Raw genomic sequence first — 21432 nt, 5'->3', positions numbered from 1 at the left:
CCCATATTATGTCACGGAAATAGTATGGAGTAAGAAAGTCTCGGCCCCGGCCCAATCACCCTCGATCTCCCGATCTCGATCGCCTCGTGACAGTCGAAAGCGGCTAGCATGGGAAACGCCGGGTTTTGCAAGCGATGAGCCGAGGAAGTCTCCTGCCTGCGCTGCGGTCTGACTCTAAATACACCATACGCGGACTATTATGCCAAGAGCAATTTAATATTATATTTAAAAAGTATTACATTCGTTCAAATTCTATGAATGGTTCTTATTTATTTGACTATAGTTATTTATTGAATTTAGTTTCACGTAAAGTAAAAATATGAATAAATACCTAGCTACATGTAACCAACCTACTCGTAAAAGATAGAATAGGGCTGATATAGACGATGCGAGAACTCGCATGCGAGGTTCATACCATTGCGGATTTTGATCGGTCGGTTGAATTGCACGTAACCAACAGCCCGCAATGTAACTTAAATCGCATGCGAGTTCGCGCGCCGTCTAAATCAGCCCTTATGGGCCATTGAAATATTTCCATCGGAAGTAATTTATTTTTGCATACCTACTAAGTACCTATGTGTTTCATATACCTAATGCTCTCCGTATTCCACGGCAATTAACTGATGCAAACTAACCTCCAACCAAAAAATGGCTTATAAATGAACATCAAATTAGAAAACGACAGATATTAGGCAACCCAATGTCTTAAGTAACTAGTTCAATAGATACCTACACTTGGTATTGGGTAGATAAAATATTCATAAGCCAAGGTCTTACTTTTTTGCTTTTAGTATTTAGTAGATGCACTTGGTATTGAGTAGGTAAAAGATTCATACAAGTCACACGACACACATTGTCAATGTCACAACTTTAACATGCGAAATATTTTCTCAGTTCATGTATAATGAATAGGTAAGTACTTACTTACATGACAGTATCTCTCACTGTGAAAATCATTCCATGCACCTACTTAAGGCGGACCTGTGCTTCCGATCAACTCGTAACGTAACCAGCAGCCATGCAGATCACGAGATCACAGACCACACGCCGTCTTGGTTATGCTTGGATAACCGCTCGTTTGAGGAGCAACCGATGGCCAACTACCAATTGATTTGCGACCTGAGCCAGCACGATTGTTGTACAACTGCCATAAAAGTAGGAAGATGGGCTGGTAATTCGCTGTTCTAGAAAATACGATTGGATAAAAATGGTTCGCATAGTTACCTGATCAGATATGTAACTGGAAACCCTAACTATAGTTTGTATTTAATGGGCTATGCCGTAAACATTGAAATTTTAGCAACAGCTTTGAGCACTTTGAGGTAGGTATACGACGTACGTATATACATAAATATGTGTTATACTCGTAACTAAGTCACTATTGCTAATTCTATTGTCTACTGCCGCTTCCTATACGATATTTTATTGTCGTAAAATAGAAAGCTAAAGTCACTGAATCTTAATAGTTGTTCGATTAAAAGATAAAATATGTATGTCTTCATATTTATTCAACAAGTGTATATTTACGATGTAAGATATTCCAAGCAGGAACGGTCCGAGTTCGAATGTCAGAGGGAAAGCTCGGATATGCGCGATATTAATTGGACGGAGACAGGGAAGCCGTCGCACGACTTCCGTGCGGCGCGGCAGCGCGCGCGCAGCCTGGGGTGTTTAGTTGGCAGTGCGAAATTCTCATTGCCCGTTAGAGTCAGACCAAGAAAAGTCTGCAGCGGATTTGATAGCCCACGCAGTATTAAGATTTTTGTATAAATTGTTATGTTACTATCATTAGTAAGTATATAAAGGGTCTCATAGTAACTAAATGATAAACAGAACTGAGTAGGATAAAAAGGGTTAATGAAACTGTCTTATTGTTCAAAAATAGTAATTGTGATCAATAGAATGGTACTTATCTCTTTGTTTACTTCTAGAAATGTAAGTGTTATTTTTAAAATAATAAATTACTTTAACTCAAAAGGCATATTGAGTAACGAATTTATGCATTAGCAGATAAGTTAGTGAATAACTATTTATTTTAATTTAATTAATATTAGTCCTCAAATAATAATGTTTTATTATTAGCATAAATATTTATTATTCAATAGGAAAGTCAAGTGTTAATAAAACTACTAAGTTTATATGACAGATACTCATTATTTATTGGCAACAAAATATGAATCATTCAATAAATAAGGTCTCGTATAGATTTAAAATCGCATTTTTAATATCAATAAAAAAGTATTCAAAACACAACAATAATCATAAAATGATAATACTACTTATTGACTCTAAATTACATTTACATAATAAATTTATTTAATTTAAATAATGAATTTATTTTATTTTATTTAAATTGTACAAATAATGAAATATAAATAATCAGATTAAGGTACTTAACTCTGTCCGTGGCGCTGGTAGCACTACAACTGCCCGCTCGTTGCCGAGCAGCCACGTTTTATACCTGGTTCAGGTAAGTTACCTGTTCGACCAGTTTTCTTCGCCTACCGACATTATTATAGTATTTTAAATATTTGAGTGAAATGTACCTTAAAATGTTACAATAATTAGATTTAATAATGACAAATCCAACACGGCCATACTGACTAGTACTTCGATCTCGAAGTACATAACTTATAAAAATAATCCAAGCTATAATAATATATTGCACATGTACATATTTTATTTTAATACACATCTTAAGTCTACATTTTACACATTATATTGTTCTAGATTATATAATTCTTATGTGAAGTATAACATATAATCAACCGTTCAACAAGTAGCCAAAAGCCCTGACATGTATGCCCCAACACCTGCTGCTCGTGAAGACAGGCAAACATCAGACTAGTGACCGACCAGCAGTATACATATAATTAACAATCATATTAGTAGCCAAAAGCCCTGACATGTATGCCCCAACACCTGCTGCTCGTGAAGTCAGGCAAACATCAGACTAGTGACCGACCAGCAGTACAGGTACATTTTATCAACAGTTATATCAGTAGCTATATGTCCTGACATGAATGCTCCATCACCTGCTGCACGTGAAGCCAAGCAAACATCAGACATATAACCGACCAGCAGAATAACAGTAGTCTCGTTTTAAATTTCATATAACATCACAACATTACATGATAATAATCAGTTTATTGTATTAATTATACCAACATAAACAATTTACACATATCCAACACGGCTAAGCTAGATATAAACCATTCTACAAAAATATTGCTATCACATGTAGTTAATTATTGCATTATTTAATTTTAAAATAAATTGATTAAATCAAATCAAGATTATCAATCATAGGCGTCAAACAATAGAGCTTATATTTTTAGTGGAATGCTTTAAAATAATATTATGTACGAACTATTACTATTACGAAGAATCGTCTATGGAGGAGTTTTGATCAATCCATTCACCAGGCCAATATCGCAGTTTTTCTTTTGCTACAGTAATTTTTCGTAAATTTCCTGTACCATGCAAAACAAATCGATGATCCAGAATTTGAACTATGCGATATGGACCTTTAAATTTAGGGCTTAATTTATCATTTCGTCTATGTTGTTGGTTAACATAAACCATATCACCGATATTATACACTTTGTTATTGCGCCTTACTGAATCAAAACGCTCCTTAGACTTTTGTGCTAATAAACATAGTCGTTGATATGCAAGTTGCCTATCTGCTTGTAAGTCAGTATTAGAAGTATTTATATTGTCTCCTAAGACTTCAATTAATCGAGCCTGTATGCAAGGGATATTTACTCTACGACCAATTAATAAATATTCTGGAGTAAATCCGGTGGATTTCTGGACACTGGTGTTTAAAGATTGCTGAACCTTCCACAAAGAGCTCGGCCAGTCTGACCTATCATCACAAGAGGTTCTTAACATATTAACTATAGTTGAAACGTAACGCTCTACTTGGCCGTTACCCCTTGGCGTACCTGTTGCAATCATATGATGATCTATATGTAGTTCCTCAAACAGTAATTTAACTATATTAGCACTAAAATTAGTTCCTTGATCAGTAATTACTAACTGCGGCGCAAACAAAGTCAGTATCTCACGGATAGCAAATATAAATTCGTTAGAATTTAGAGTTTTAAGAGGTTTTAATATGCAAAATTTAGTAAAACCATCAATCAGAATTAAGATGTATTTAAAGCCATCATTTGTGACTGGAAAAGGACCAGTACAGTCTAAATGGATAGTTTGAAATGGCACTGGTGTTTTAATAATCGGATGCAAATATCCTTGCTTAGGGCCGGAAAAGCTCTTACGTTCTATACACACTAAACAATGAGAGAGATATTTTTTTACATAAGCTGCCATTCCTGGAAACCAGAAATTCTCACGTAGTTTAGAAATGACTTTCTCGAAACCGAGGTGACAATTTTGATCATGATAGAGTTGTAAGGTACTAAATCTACTCCCTTTAGGTAAATATAATTTTGGGTCATGGTCTGGATGTGTCTTATAATGTAATAAATTATTTATGGTCACATATTGATTTGAATCTAATTCTCCCTGATGAAGTTGTTCAACAAGAGATCGCGTCTGTGGGTCGTTTTGCTGTGCTATTTCCAACCATGATCGAGCTTCGTTATTGTGGCTTTCATTTATAAAATGTATGTTATGTTCAGAGGGTGATGGAGACTCAACAGGATTGCGGCTTAAGAAATCAACATGTGAAATGTACTTGCCTTTTTTATATATAACCTCAAAACGAAAGTCTTGCAGAAAAGTCCACCATCGTGCAACACGCGGTGACAAGTCTTTTTTATTAACTGTAGATTTTATGGCATTGCAATCAGTTATAATTTTGAATTCAATACCCAGTAAGTAAACACGAAAATGTTTTAGAGCATTGTAAATGGCCAGAGTTTCTAAATCATATGAACTGTATTTAGATTCAGCCGGGGTCGTCCTTTTACTATAATATGCAACTACTCTGTTTACGTTATTATGTCTTTGAAGCAAAATAGCGCCATAGCCTAAGGCACTAGCATCAGTATGGACCTCTGTTGATAATGTCGGGTCATAAATGGCTAATAATGGTTTAGTCACTAACCGATCTATAATGTAATTACGAGCCGCATCCTGTTCGGGTCCCCATTCCCATTTTTGATTATTTTTTAACAATTTTGTGATACACGCTGTACGACAGGCAAATTCAGGTATAAATTTTCGAAAATAGCTAGCTAGACCCATTAATTGCCGCACTTGTTTAATGTTACTTGGAACAGGGGAATTTATTAACGCCAAAACCTTCAAGTCGCTGGGTCTAACTCCCTCACTCGAAATATGTCTACCTAGGTACTGAATACTTTCAGTGAAAAACTGACACTTTTCAGGGTTAATCATAAATCCGGCTTTGCTTAATGCCTCAAGGGTTTGCTCCAAATATGACAGTCCTTCTTCAATTGATGAACATGGAATTAACAAGTCATCTAAATAAACCAGTAAGAATTTCAGGTGATGGACAGCTTTATTTATTGCTCTCTGAAACACCGACGGGCCATTACAGATGCCAAATGGCATTTTTAAAAATTCAAAATGGCCATCAGGCGTAACAAAAGCTGTGTATTTAATAGAGTCCTGCGCTACCGGTATTTGGTAAAAGCCATTCTTCATATCTATTGATATATAAAACTTGGCCTTTCCTAATTTGTCGATTTGATCCTCGATGAGAGGGAGAGGGTATCTGTCCTTTTCGATATTTTTGTTTAAAGCCCTGTAATCAACACACATTCGGTCGCTTCCGTCCTTTTTCTTTACAAGAAGAACGGGGCTTGCAAATTGGGACTCACTTTCTCTAATAATATTTTTGCTTAATAAATCTTGAATTATCTCATTTACCTTCTCTCTCTCAATCGGGGCCAAACGATACGGGCGATAGTTAACAATTTCCTCCTTTTTGAGCCTGATTCCTAATTCTCCAGTCCTAACTGTGCTTAGTGATTCGTTTGTAGGGATTACCGATGAATACTTTTGGAAAATATTTATAAGTTTATTTTGTAAATTTTGGTCTAAATGCTCAATAGCGGGCTTAATTTGGGACATAACGTAGTCACTGGGATATGAAGCAATATGGTTGATTACTTTATCAAGTGTTGGTTGTTTACGCTTTAATGTGCAACCAGAAGAATCAGCAACTATAGTCACGTCATGATTTTCAACCGTATTCCTTCCTATAAGCAAGTCACAATCGAGATCCGTATCCTTAACTACGTAAATTTGTAGTTCTAAACAAACATCTGAAAATCTTACGGGGACTACAATAGTAGCAAAAATATGCAGTTTGCCATTTCCTACGCCATTGAGGTAAAACGAACATGGTGACAAGGGACAGTTAAATCGCTTTGCTACAGATTCTTTTATAATACTGTTAGCAGATCCTGTATCAATAAGACAATCGAGAGATGTGTCATATATATCTACTTTAGTGAGTCATAAATTAGCTTTAGACTTTTCACTTTGAGAGCTCGAATTTGTGAGAGCAGTAAGATTTTGCGCCTTGCGATCTTTATACCAACAATTCAATTCCTCGTGACCAATTTTTTTACAAATAGTACATTGTTTCTTGGTAGAGGAATTCGCAACTGAACTAGTATCAACCGATTCTGATTTGACATCCTTTTTTAAATCAGACTGCAATTTGTAGCACTGCGATCTAAGATGCCCTGATTTACCACAAAAGAAACACTTTTTTCTATCTTGAGGTTTGTCATGCTGTTTGGGGTGCTTGGGGCTCGAAGAAGCATCGTCTACTTTGTCAAGGCCGGTTTGTTCAAATGGTCGTTTCTTAGACTTAGCATAGGTCGTAAAAAGAGTCATTAACTCGGCGGTTGTCTTTACATTACTGTTAAAGGATGCCATTTTGACATTTACATCGCGTATACTACCACAAACTAGCTCGATTAACTGCGGTTCTGTAAAACTGACTTTAGTGTTTCGAAGAAGTCTAAGTTTTTCTCTTGCATATTCACAATATGAGTCAGCAGAATCAGAGTTGTAAAAAACAGCTTTGCTTAGTTTTTCAGATAGGTTTTTCTTAGGTGGGTACAAGTCTATTATTTCGGAGCAAAAGGTTTCCCATGTCCTACCCTCCTCAGGATCCCAAGAGTTAAACCAAGATAATGCAGAGCCCTTCAGGGCCTTACCGGCTTTAGCAACCATAACGACGCCAGTCCATCCGAGTTCTTTGCCGAGGGTCTCGATATTGCTGCACCATGGCTCAGCTCCATTGTCGCTGGTAGCAGGATCGAATGTAGGAAGCGCGACGTCATCCTGTCGGCGGTTCGCAGAAACTGCATCTCGGATGGCGGTGAGCAGACTGGTAAGCAGATTCGAATCCATACTCTGAAATATTTTATCGATACTGTTAAGAGACGTCTAGGTAAAACTTATCTCCACTTCTGAATTAAGATTTTTGTATAAATTGTTATGTTACTATCATTAGTAAGTATATAAAGGGTCTCATAGTAACTAAATGATAAACAGAACTGAGTAGGATAAAAAGGGTTAATGAAACTGTCTTATTGTTCAAAAATAGTAATTGTGATCAATAGAATGGTACTTATCTCTTTGTTTACTTCTAGAAATGTAAGTGTTATTTTTAAAATAATAAATTACTTTAACTCAAAAGGCATATTGAGTAACGAATTTATGCATTAGCAGATAAGTTAGTGAATAACTATTTATTTTAATTTAATTAATATTAGTCCTCAAATAATAATGTTTATAATTCTCTTTATTTATTTTTCGTCTTACGTTAGGTTTGTTATAATATGAATATAAAAGTAAAATATAAAAACACTTACAAAACAATAAAAAAATACATATAAACACATTATAAAAAACCTAACCTAGGGTGCCGCCGGCAGCGGGGCTTGGCCCAAGCTGCCGGTGGTCAGGGCCGCAGAGTGAGGAACCGACGTACTATACGCGCCGTGTCCAATATTACCGCCTTCTGCATCTGACCCTTGATCCAACCACCCAGCGAGAGTCTCTCTAGGTGATGGTCGAGACTCTTCGCTATGAGACCGTTCGCTGACACAACTATCGGAACAATGATCGTCGAGTCAACATCCCACATGGCGGTAATCTCGTGAGCTAAGTCTAGGTACTTGCTGGACTTGTCCTTCTCGGCCTTCACGAGATTCTCATCATGGGGGATGGTGACGTCGGCGAGCACGGCCCGGCGCTGCGATCGGTCTATCAGCACGATGTCAGGCTTATTGGCGACAATAGTCCTGTCGGTGATGATAGATCGATCCCAATAGAGCGTGGCACGACCATTCTCGAGAACAGGCGCAGGTAAGTACTTGTAGTACGGTACTTCGCGGTCCACAAGGCCGTATAGAAGAGCAAGTTGCTGGTGAATAATCCTGGCTACGAGATTATGTCTGTGCAAGTACTCACCGTTAGCAAGATGAGAACAACCGGAAATGATATGCCTGAGTGACTCTCCGGGACGGCGGCATGCCCGACAAATGTCGACCGTACCGTCCTTCAGGATATATTTCCGATAGTTGTTCGTCATCATCACTTCGTCCGCAATTGCACAGGCAAAACCCTCGGTTTCTCCGAAGAGGTCCCCGAATCGTAACCAGTTCACCGACGCGAGCAGGTCCACATCGGGTCCCGTGAGGGCCTTGTAGAACCGCCCGTGTAGCGCCTTACTCTCCCATGCCGCCTTGCGATCCGCAGTACTTAGTACCACAGGTTTGCGCCAGTTCTCGTTTGCCAAGGAGAGCGGCGTGAGGTTCCTGTCTACTGCCACCACATCACGATGCATCCCACACTCGTTGTTAAGGAAATAATTCCTGAGATTGTACACCTCGCGGTTGTGGAGATCCTTGGCGTTTAGGAAGCCTCGGCCTCCACACTTCCGTGGGATGTACAATCTCATAACTGACGAGCGTGGGTGTAGCATGCGATGTGTGGTGAGCAGTGACCGGACCCTCCGATCCAGGGCGTCCAGCTCGGTCTGAGTCCACCTTAGTATGCCAAAGGAGTATGTGAGAAGAGGCATTACCCAGGCGTTGAAGGCGCGCACTTTGTTGCCTCCTGACAAAAGACTGTTAAGGACTTTTGTGAGCCGACTGAAAAAGCGCTCCTTCACCGACCGTCTAATACCCTCGTCCTCAATACCCAACGACTGTGACATACCAAGGTATTTATAGGTCTCTGATTCAGAGATAGACCTGAAAGACATTGTCTCAGAAAGTTGTAAATTTGTTGAATTTACAACCTTCCCCTGCTGTACATGCATAACCGCACATTTATCGACACCAAACTCCATGTTGATGGCACTACTGAAGACTTCGGTGGTTTTCAGTAGCTCCAACAAGCCTTGGGTATTTGGTGCAAATAATTTGAGGTCATCCATGTACAGAAGGTGAGAAATAACTTCACCCTCTCTCCGAAGCCGGCAACCTAGTCCCAAATCCTTCAGCAAGGTGCTGAGGGGATTCAGAGCTAGGCAGAACCATAGCGGACTCAGACTGTCGCCCTGAAATATTCCTCGCTCAATCCTTATAAAATCCTGTGGGCCAGGTCGGTCATCCCCGCCTCCTGGTTGACGAAGGACTGTGGTCCACTGCCCCATACACGCGCTTAGGAAGGCTCTCAAAGCTGCATCAACTTTGTACAGCTCTAAGACCCTCCCCAGCCATGAATGAGGCACCGAATCATAGGCCTTCTTGTAGTCAATCCAAGCGGCTGAGAGGGCCCCCTTGGTCCGCCGGATTTGTTGGCAGATGGTCATGTCTATGAGGAGGAGCTCTTTAGTACCACGGGACCCAACCCTACATCCATTTTGAGCAGAGGCCAAAATATTGTTTGCGACAATGTGCGCGTTGATTTTTGCTCTCAAAATGGATGTAAGGAGCTTGTAGAGTGTAGGCAAGCATGTGATGGGTCTGTAGTTCTTCGCTTCCGTGGTACTACCGGACTTATAGAGCAGGAAGGTGACACCAGTTGTTAAGGAAGGTGGGAGAGAACCAAGTTCGAGGGCTTGTTGAAATTGTGCTGCTAAGTAGGAGTGCGAGCATCGGAACCATTTTAGCCAGAAGTTGTGCAATCCATCCGGCCCAGGACTTTTCCAGTTCTGGGCCGTGCGGATGGCACAACTTACGTCATCGGGGCTGATGGTGACTGCCCCCATAGGTTCAATGGACTCGCACTCACGCTCGACAACACTCATCCAACTCCCCTCGGTGTGTCCGACAGGCACCGACCAGATGCTACGCCAGAAGTCATTCATGACAGTAGCATCCGGTGGCCGCGAGTCGGATGCACGAAGGTTGGTTTCCTCCCACCTTCGGTACATCTTCCTTTGGTCACTCTGGAAAAGACGATTCTGCTGGAATCGGTCCACACGCTCTCTGTAGCGGCGAATACGGTTTGCCCATGCATAGACTTTCTGCTTTAGAAAGTCGATGCGCTCCGTAACGTTGGCCATGTAGTCGCGGGGCCTGATATCCGTCCCCACGAATGCCTGGTTTACAAAGCGCATTACTCGGGGGCGATTGTTGCCCCCCCTGAAGCAGATCAGCTTTGCGATAAGAGTCCTAAAAGAGCTGATACGTCGCTCGATCCGTATTTGCCATGCGGGGGCACCTCCGGCGGTCCTAGGTGCACGTTCAGAGTCCGGAAACTTGACTCGTGCAACACGGCACGCCGCGATGGCTCCGCAATACATGATCGCGTGCGTATCATCTAAATCTTTACTAGTCCGCAAATATGGCTCTAGTAAAGCGTTTAGGGCTCCCATTAGCGCTAGATTGTGTTTATTCATAGGCAAACGTGGTAATCGTGGCCTAGTATCGGGTGTGGAGCGGTACCGCGTAATCGCCTCGTCCAGAGTCCTCCTCAGTTGCTCATTGGCTGTACTACCCACACTCTGCGCGAACTCCTCCTCGTCGGCACTGAGATCTACCCGCGGCGCCCCCGGTGCCTGGTCGGGTGCCGGCACCGGATCCGGCGACGTGGCGGGCGGATCCCGCGCCGAGGTAGAAGCTGCGCGAGCAGAGAGAGCCTCCAGGCGAAGCCGATCAAGTGTCGAGTCATCCAACCGCTTTTGCCGCTGGATGACTCGCACCTGATCCGATAGTCGTTGCGCAGTCACGTCGATGGTCGGTTCGAGGGCCTGAAACAGTGGAAGCATTCGGACACGGTACGCGCATAAGTTGGTTCCCCCCTCTGTAGCCCCATAGTAGGCGCGCATGACGTTCTCATTATTGGTTTGAGACCATCGCATGCGACGCACTACACCACCGGCAGCGGGAGCCGTGGGCGGGGCAGGATGTCCCGCAGGCCCCAAGCGTGCCGACAGCGGTGGCCGCCCGCGCCGCGCAGGTGGTCGTGACGGCGGTGGCGGCGGCCCGCACTCATCGCTCGACTCGCTGGTGTCGGGCGCGGTGGCGAATTCATCGCCCGACGACGATTGCGAGGAGACGGATGATGCGGACGGGGGTGGTGGGCGTGCGTTTCGTGGAGACGCTAGTTGAGCTCGTGTTTTGCTTCTCGTTTGCATTTTCGTTCACTTAGGGAGTTTTGTCGTACATGTTGAACATTATTTTCCATGGTCGATTATGATAACCCGTACATATATACGTAATAGTATGTAGTAGTCTTGGATTATATTTTTCGTAAAATTAATGTAGAAAGCAACATGTAAATACAAAATCTAGAAAATAATTTAAGAGATTTTACAAAAACACGACTGACGTTGACAGCGTCATTTTACTTTTTATGTTTTATTATTAGCATAAATATTTATTATTCAATAGGAAAGTCAAGTGTTAATAAAACTACTAAGTTTATATGACAGATACTCATTATTTATTGGCAACAAAATATGAATCATTCAATAAATAAGGTCTCGTATAGATTTAAAATCGCATTTTTAATATCAATAAAAAAGTATTCAAAACACAACAATAATCATAAAATGATAATACTACTTATTGACTCTAAATTACATTTACATAATAAATTTATTTAATTTAAATAATGAATTTATTTTATTTTATTTAAATTGTACAAATAATGAAATATAAATAATCAGATTAAGGTACTTAACTCTGTCCGTGGCGCTGGTAGCACTACAACTGCCCGCTCGTTGCCGAGCAGCCACGTTTTATACCTGGTTCAGGTAAGTTACCTGTTCGACCAGTTTTCTTCGCCTACCGACATTATTATAGTATTTTAAATATTTGAGTGAAATGTACCTTAAAATGTTACAATAATTAGATTTAATAATGACAAATCCAACACAGTGCAACTGTTATTTTAAATGTCAAACTTCTATGAAATTATGACGTATAAATAACACTTGCACTGCGTGGGCTATCAAATCCGCTGCAGACTTTCTTGGTCCGACTCTACAGACATGTGACAAATATTGTATGTTGTAATACTCGTATAAGTTGTTTGTAAAGCTACTTTCTGCGCTTTAGGTATTTTGAACTCAAAAAATGATCTCGTCTGGTTACTTTTAAATTAGAACAATATGTTTTGTTACAAATGCATACCTACCGTGTTATGCATTTGTAACAAAACCTTATCTAAGTAATATGTAAATGTTAAACTATATTTTCAGGTACATACCTATACTTAAGTAATATTACGAAGGTAACCAAAACGGGATTTAATTTTAGAGTGATGATTTAACACAAGAACTTTGTTCAAAAGAATAATAAAATAGCAAATAACTACTTAATCGCCCTGTATAGGTAGGTACTTGCAATTCATGCATGTGCAAACCAAGATATGAAACATAATTCGCCTGTCGTGCGAACCCGTGCTGTGCACATCGAATTGTCTCCGAACCAGATTTATTAACAACAAGGGTTATAAATAAAAACAAGAAAGCATGTCTTAAATGTTAAAAGGTCAAACTAGTATTTTTTTGTAAACTCTACATAAATATGTATTGTAGAGTTCGAAATCAAGACTACCCAACACATACTAATTAGGTACCTTAGCTGATATCTTGACATTCAGCTTAGTTTGTAAAAATGGTAGGTATAAATAAATACGCTTGCAACACCACATCGATAATAAATATTCTAGCAGGCACAATGCAAGCACACAAGTCACACAACAAAAAGTCTTTCGGAGAAATGATACCTTCCATTAGGCACCACAAAAGACCTATTTCGTGGGCTTGTAACGAACTTTTACAAAATAAGTACAAATATTTTATCAAGATCATAACACACCTATATAATTCGTAATTCGTCTAGTCAGTGCTATAATATTGTTTATTTTTTGTTTCAGAGTAATATGCGGCGGAGGTGGAACGGTTGCGAGATGACGCGAGCTGTGCTGATATTCACCTTGCTGGCAATTTGTAAGTGACCAACTAATTTTCCTGGATCGACTTGGTACAAATACCCGTCAAGCCCGTGTACCCAAGCACCACTAATGGATACATACATAGATTTTATTCCTTGTTATATTTAATTTATTAGTCATATTTCAACTGTGCTGGTACAGACTCAAAGGTGTAACCATGGTGTAACATAACTTTCATTTGTAACAGAACTTTATTCGCGGCGATAAACGACGTAATTACGATAATCTTACTCGTACCGATGCTCTAATCCAGGACCTAAAAAGTCAAAGCTCCAAAGACATCATGAACTCGCATTTCTTAACATAACAAAATTATAATATCGATAAGAAAGTTAGCCAACGCCAGTGCAATTGCAAAACTCGATCATTAGAGCCCGAGGATCAATGATCTTGGATCACAATAATTATGGATGCCGTCTCCGGACCGTCTTGCGCCAGAGGACCAATTCCACGCTTGAGCATTGCTATGATGATCTTGTTTTGACAATATTTTACAAAAGAATACCGGCAGGCAGGTGTCATGGCATCCAAAAAACTCCATTCCCATCAGCTTGCCAATTCACACATGCTAATGAGTAAAAAGTAAAACCACTTACATTTGGCTTGCCTTTAGATTGATATGACGTCTTGCCATCGCACCATCCATACTTATAATAGGTACATAAATAGACATCTAATTTAAATAAATAGCATGTAATTTCACGGGTGTGGTTATGGTAACACACTGTTGCGTAACTGTAAATAAACTACACCCGAAATGTCAGTCTCGTTATTAGTGTACATAGGTATGCGTCTAAATTCGTATAATGTCGATTACTTATGAGCAGACTATCCACTAGCGAAAACGAGTACCTAACTAAATAAAATATTTATATTCATCTTCTTGAGACAGTTTTACTACACGGTATTCATACCAAAATTAATTGTTTTTATTTAGTCGCTTCTATATCGTTTAACGAAATTTCTATAATTCATTAATGTAAATGAACAGGTGATTTTTTAACATTTTAACTTGACATTATATTGGCATCGATTAAATTATGTAGTTTTCCTATACAAAACAGTTCTGGCATTTTAACTTGCATAGCGTACTTACGCGCATAATATCGGGCATATCTAATTAATGACTTCTTTGAAGGCGTAACAAACCGCAAACTGCAGCTTTATTCTCGAATATGTATCAATATTATATTGATATTGAATTGCCCTAGCTAGCTTTAGCAGTTACATGGGTGTGAGCGTGGTGCATTGGTACGAGGATTGAATTGGTATTAAACATTGCTCCTGGATACCGCAGACAGCATTGAATGTCGGTTACAATGCGTCTTCTATCATGTGAAGTCATAACTAATGTGACGAAACTGAATCAGTTATGGAGCGAGATGTATTGTGGTTTCCTTATTGGATATTATACTGTTTTCTATTTCACAGTGTTAGCCGCAATTGAATATCTGAAAGATTTTATGTAAAAAATACTTGACGTGAATAATTTTATCGTACAATTTCATCGGTTATACGGACCCAACCATAAGAAACTGTACTGAATATCCCTAAATTACCTTATTACTTTATTACCAAATTGGTTTTGCTTTATAATATCTTGCTCAACTAAACCTCTAAACCTTTCGTCAAACCGTCAACAATCTTGACATGTTGACAAATATGATAGCTCATTAAACTGCCTCTCGCGATCACGGGTCGAACACTAAGCAGTGTTACTAGTAAACTACAAACATTGGAATGTACTGCTCCTTTTAGCTGTTTGACAGGTTGTTAATTATATGAAAAATTAAATTAGGTACTGGCATTTGCTAAAAACTCATGTTTACTAGTCAAATTTGCAAGTTGAGTTAAGCCTGTTATCTAGAATCGGGTACAATGTAATGCTACGAAGTAATAGAATGTCAACAGCTGAATTGTGTTCAATACGATCTGATAATGCGCTTTTAGATAAAGACGCGTCAAATGTCTAGGTATCTATGAAGTCATCTCCAACGACATTAAGGTTGTATTAACTCAATTGAGACATAAATGACACAATCTATGAACTATAAATCCATTGATCATAAATGACATCGTTTAATAATAAGATCGAAAGATCAAATTATTACATCTTTAAAGTCCTTAGTCATTCGTTGTGCTAGTTATATATGGCTTCTGCTATCAGATTTAGTTATCTTATGAACGTCAAAGTAACTATTCAAAGTTACTTTCACAATTATAATGTACCTACTAAATAAATTCTGCATAGCAATGTTCGATCGATATGTTACCTCGCCGCATAATCGATGATAGGCCTCTGTGTTTACACATCATCAAGATGATCTAAATAAAACAAAAGGCGATCAACACGTAATAGAATGCCAATAAGGCATCAATAAGACAATGGAGTTTCACGATAACTCGTCAAAACTAATGAACGACTTGTAACTTTCGCCTTTGCCCTATCCGACAGACAATTAAATCCCTCGTGTGTTCTGTCGAAGTTTGGTACTGAGCTCGTATTTGGTTCCATGTTATTTAATATTTATCCCACTTGGGATCTGGGCCTGCATTCAGCAACAAACAATATATGATTATGATTTTTAATCTGATTACGCTCTCATACATCATACATCTGGATATTTGCTACAGCAAGTACATACCTTATTCGCCTACCGCCGCCTTTTTTTTCGATTCAATGTCGATTATCAACTTAGAACAGTCTAAATACAATAAACAACAAAATAATAACCAGATGTCTGATAGGTCCGGTAGGTATTGGTTTGATAATCTGTTATGCCATTGGTTTTATTCTGACCGAGACATATATCTTCCTCGTGTTGTTCCGGCATTTTGTCACGGCTCGTGGGAGCCTGGGATCCGTTTGGCAACCTAATCCCAGGAATTGGCGTAGGCACTAGTTTTTGCATGTCGCACGCTCTTACCGCTAGGCCACCAGCGCTTCATTCTGACCAAGACATAATGTTCAAATACTTAATCAAAGCAATAAGTAACAATCCCTAAATGCTAATTAGCAAGGAATGTGTATTTTATTGTAGGTAATATATATTTTTATATTTCAAAATACAAATACATACCTACAGACTTTAAGGAACAAATAAACCTAAAGATGACTTGAAGCGTTGATTTGATTTTTTTTAACGCTTGCATACCTATAAATTAACAGATAGGACTCGCTGTACCAACGCTTGTTTTATTCGTAATGCCCATTATTTAACAGCCTTAGGCGATTTGCAAGCCTTTACATTGTTTATTTATCTTACTTGTGAAGACTGTGCTAATAACAACTAGTGATGTGCCGAGAGTAAAATACCATTACCGGTATTTTCCCATTTGGGAATATTACCAGTAAATTACCATTCTTCCCGGTAATATTCCCAAAAGCGGGTAATATACTCGTACTTGAACGCTTACGTTATAATTGAATTAATTTAATTTATACTGGGTCAAGCAGATCTTGTCAGTAGAAAAAGGCGGCAAATTTGAAAAATGTAGGCGCGAAAGGATATCGTCCCATAGAAAATTTGAATTTCGCGCCTTTTTCTACTAACAAGATTTGCTTGACCATCTATAAAACATGTAGAAATGGCTTAATTATCTTTACGTCTCTTCCACTCGTAGCATCAGCTATCTCTTTCACTTAATCTTAGCGGAGTTGCGAAGCAATATAGTATTACGCTGTATCCCGTACTTGGCTATCACCGCAAAAATCGAAGTTCGTCAATTGCGGGCCTTTTTCTGTCACTAATAAAATAAATAAAACAAATAAAACAAAAACCAAATAAAACAAATAACACAAATAAAACAAATAAAATCAATAAAATTAATAAAATTAACAAAATTAATAAATAGAAACTAGAAAAAAATAAGAAAATATTTAAGAATATTATTACATCTTTGTTATTAAGCTATAAAAAAATGACCACTTAACATATAAAAACAATGTCAATGTACTGTACCTACTCATGATTATTATTAAATCAATGTGATTTTTACATTTTCGTTTTAGTTTTACTTAAATTCTGGTATTATTCAATGAGTAGGTAACTGGTTTTGACTATGCCCACTTGCCCAGGCAAGGGGAATACTTCCTGGTAATATTGGGAAAATACCCAGTAACATTGGGAATATTCCCAGTAGTATTGGGAATTTACTAGAAAAGTAAACCTATGTTGATTTTTTGCACTTCGTATGATGCATTTGTTGACAAGTAATGATTTAATGTAAAACAACTTAAGTTGACAGTTACTTAATTTGAATATTACCGTAAATTACTGATTCTTGGGAATCTTACCGGTAACCTTACTGGAAATTTTCCCACCTTGGGTATGTTACCGGTAACGGCACATCACTAATAACAACCTAGTACTGAGGATTTAGATATTGATAACGAAATTTCACACGTAATTATGGGTTTGCTTTCTTATATCTTGTAGAACAATAGAGGCTCAGCTTAAAAATATTAAAGCACTTAATTAGGCATACCTAACAATAAAACCGCGTAGTGATCTTATTGAACTCTACGGCTACCACTACCTACAGTACCTATTTGCTGTCGTATTGTACAGTAACAATAGAAAGTGTTCATAAATATCGGTTAATTTTAAGGAAATAGGTTCTGTATTTGGCGCCGAAACATAAAACTTCTCTAACCTTTTGGTTGATAGAAGAATGCATGTATCTGGATGTTTTCTATTGACCTTTTTTTTAAATCAGCTATTTATTTCAGACACACGTTACACCAAGATTTGATTATCCTATTAGCTAAGCTTTATGTTAATTGGTTGAGCCTGATTTTTTTCAGACTGGTTTAATAAGGATGATTTTAGTTCCTTATCGATAATAATGGCATTAATGGCAGACGAAAAAGTTACATTTTGTCTCGATAGTAGGTATATAGATATAACGTTTATTTGGATATGTCAAATGCATAGGTATTTAAGTACCGTGACGATAACTAACGATTGTCCATGTTAATTCCATAGTACATGTAAATAATGGAGGACATATACTCGGAGGATACTTATTCATATCTATAGTACCTAGGTACATTGATCGTTAGCTCCATTAAGTTCCTAATGAATCAGCATCACTTTCTACTCTCTCCAATCATGGATATTTAAGCACTAGGCATCTATTTAATATTGTTTAAAGTTTGATAGTTATTACTACAATAATTAACGCATTCACTGCCAGGGGGCGTGGCCTAGGAACAAACTTGTACAACGGTGGACGCACATGTGCGTCGGGGGCAGTGATTGTGTTAAAAAAAACTATCATTGGGTTAGATTGAGATTGAGAAAAATAGCAGTGGTTTATTCCTAAGTCCATTGAATTATGCATCAAAAAGGTATTAGGAATCCTCTAAAATCGATTAAACAGAAAAAAAATTACAAAATGTCGTATACCTACAGGAATTTTGGAGTATGGCACTAAAGGTACCTATTGTCTATGTCTACGGAGGCTTGATTTAATCTTGAACATAAAATAAAGAGTTTCTGGAGTACCTACCTAAAGCCAGATACAACACTGGATACAACCTAATCATTTGACTTAAATGACCACCACACATCACTTGACAGAGATATCCATCCGATATGCTCTATAGGTGTACCTACAATTATACATGTTTTAACCATTATCTATGATCGTATTTATATCATTAAGTTGGCTAGACGTAATAAATAATGCTTAAAAGATTCGTTTGATACTATACGTTCAATGTAGACAGTTATTGTGCCCATGTTGTGCCATTATTGTCCTACAATCACCTTACTCGCATTCATGTCGATCCTAACTTTCTCCCAACAAATACTAATCATGTTCACAGCTCAGAATGATCTATGCCTAGCGGTGATTTTAATCGCCAAATAATGAACACACACAATAACCTGCCGCTTTCTAACACTGTACTGACGTTTGTCAAGAAAGGCGGGGTCCTGACCTCCTCAATGTTATTGGATCATATCTGTTGACAAGTGCGTTTAGACTACTCTTTTGCCAGCGAAATGATATTGATCTTTGATTGACGTTAGATCTATAAGGTCGTGGTAAAATAAATCGTTTCAGTATCCTATAAAGTGGGAGTATTTATTTGAATTAACGACATTTATTAATCGCCATCAAAAAGGAGGAGGGGAGGAGGTTATCTTTTTTTTTGTGTGTTTGTTACCTAACTCCGTCGTGTGTGAACTGATTTTGTTTTTTTTTTCTTTATAAGGATATAGTTCCAAGTTCGTCCCATTTCCGCACGAAATCCAGTTCTGATTTTCGGATCGATGAGGAAATGAGGGAAATTCTCAAATCTTGTCGGAATACCTACATATAGAGATTTCTGTATTTTCATTAACAATTCACGCATTTGCATTCAAAATAAAAACCGGACAAGTGCGAGACGGACTCGCCCGCCGCGGGTTCCGTACAAATTAAATTAAGAAAAAAGGAGACCCATTTTTAAGGTTCCGTAGCCAAATGGCAAAAAACGGAACCCTTATGGATTCGTCATGTCTGTCTGTCTGTCCGTCTGTATGTCACAGCCACTTTTTTCCGAAACTATAAGAACTATACTGTTGAAACTTGGTAAGTAGATGTATTCTGTGAACCGCATTAAGATTTTCACTAGTGTCCGACCAAAACATGTTTTTTTGCCGAAACCGAAACCGAAACCGAATGTTCGGCTTTGGCTCTAGTTTCGGCCGAAACCGAAACCGAAACTTTTGTAGACTTGTTAAAATCGTTGAAAAAATGTCATAAAACCGCTTTTACACACATATTATGGGGCTGTCAACACCCAATGTCCTTGAAATTGATCAGTAACTTACTTAAGCAGTTTTTTAAGAAAATTACTAGAGTTAGACCAAGATAATTCTGCAACGATTTTGATAAGACATGCAGTGCAATTGTTACTTTAAACGTCAAAACTTCTATGAAATGATGACGTATAAATAACATTTGCACTAGTAGCACTGCGTATGCTATCAAAATCATTGCAGAATCTTCTTGGTCTAACTCTATTCATTCACCAGTCAAGCTAACATGTAGATACAGGGTCAACCAAAAAAGCAACCAAAAACGCAAGCGCAGCGAGCGCGAAATTTTTTGTTAACAATATCGCAAGGCCGGGTACCGATCTACACCTGGGCCTAAAAGTCCGAAGTGCCCCAGTGAGGCGAACTTTCATGCGAAGTCAAAGCAGTGCTTCAGGCTTCAGGATAAGTAGTTAAGGACAGACTCCAACCAATGTCCATTGTATTAAAAAGCGAGACCGCAGGCCGAGCATAGCACAGCGAGGCCAAAGGCTAAGCTGAAGTAGAGGACATGTGGAGCACAAACCCATGGTAAATTGAGGTAAAAAGTGAGGCTAAGGTCGAGCATTCGTATGAAAAACTGTACTGGGGACACTTTTAAGGGTTTTTTCTTCGTTTTAATCAATAGTCAGCTGTTCAGCTTCGCTAAATATTAACTATTGAGAAAATCAACTTTGCGGCCCTAGTTGAGCGTAGCCTTTAGCCTCGCTTAAAATTTGCTATTAGAGGTAGATAGAAAAATGACTGAATAAGAGCGAAAAAGACATCGTTCGACTCGGGCCGAGCTGATACTCGGCCAACGGCTACGTGCGACAGTGCTATCTCATTCACTCCGATACAATTAGACAGTGTGCGCTTTATAAGTATTGACAGCCTCTTAAGACTGCGTCGACCGTCCAGTGGCGCTCTCATTAGTGGAATTGTGTTTTATAATAAACCAGTTAATTTCTGTACCTATACATGAATCAGTATATGTAGATATGTATTAGTATTGTTGTCCTACTTATTCCCCAACTTTTGGTCTTTGTCCGAAGCACCATTTCGTAAGTTTCGGCCCGGCCGAAAGGTTCGGCCGTTTTTTGGCCGAAACCGAAACTACAGCCGAAACATGATTTTTTGGCCGAAACTGGCCGAAACCGAAACCGAACCTTCGGTCGGACACTAATTTTCACACAAAAATAGAAAAAAAACAATAAATTTTGGGGGTTCCCCATACTTAGAACTGCAACTAAAATTTTTTTTTCATCAA

At 38.7% G+C, this 21432-nt stretch overlaps 1 protein-coding gene across 1 annotated transcript in view; it reads left to right on the top strand.

Moving 5' to 3' along the window:
- The window catches only part of LOC134794800 (mucin-2), a 76782-nt gene that overhangs the window by 46223 nt on the left and 9127 nt on the right, over positions 1-21432 (top strand). The window contains exon 2 of the mRNA XM_063766598.1: positions 13297-13369. Within this exon, the coding sequence (XP_063622668.1) occupies positions 13303-13369 (67 nt within the window). The 5' untranslated portion in view covers positions 13297-13302. The remainder of the gene's footprint in view (positions 1-13296; positions 13370-21432) is intronic.

The sequence above is a fragment of the Cydia splendana genome, chromosome 1 (genome assembly GCF_910591565.1).
Source record: "Cydia splendana chromosome 1, ilCydSple1.2, whole genome shotgun sequence".
NCBI classification, from domain to species: Eukaryota; Metazoa; Arthropoda; class Insecta; order Lepidoptera; family Tortricidae; genus Cydia; species Cydia splendana.
This window is presented reverse-complemented; position numbering and strand designations above follow the sequence as displayed.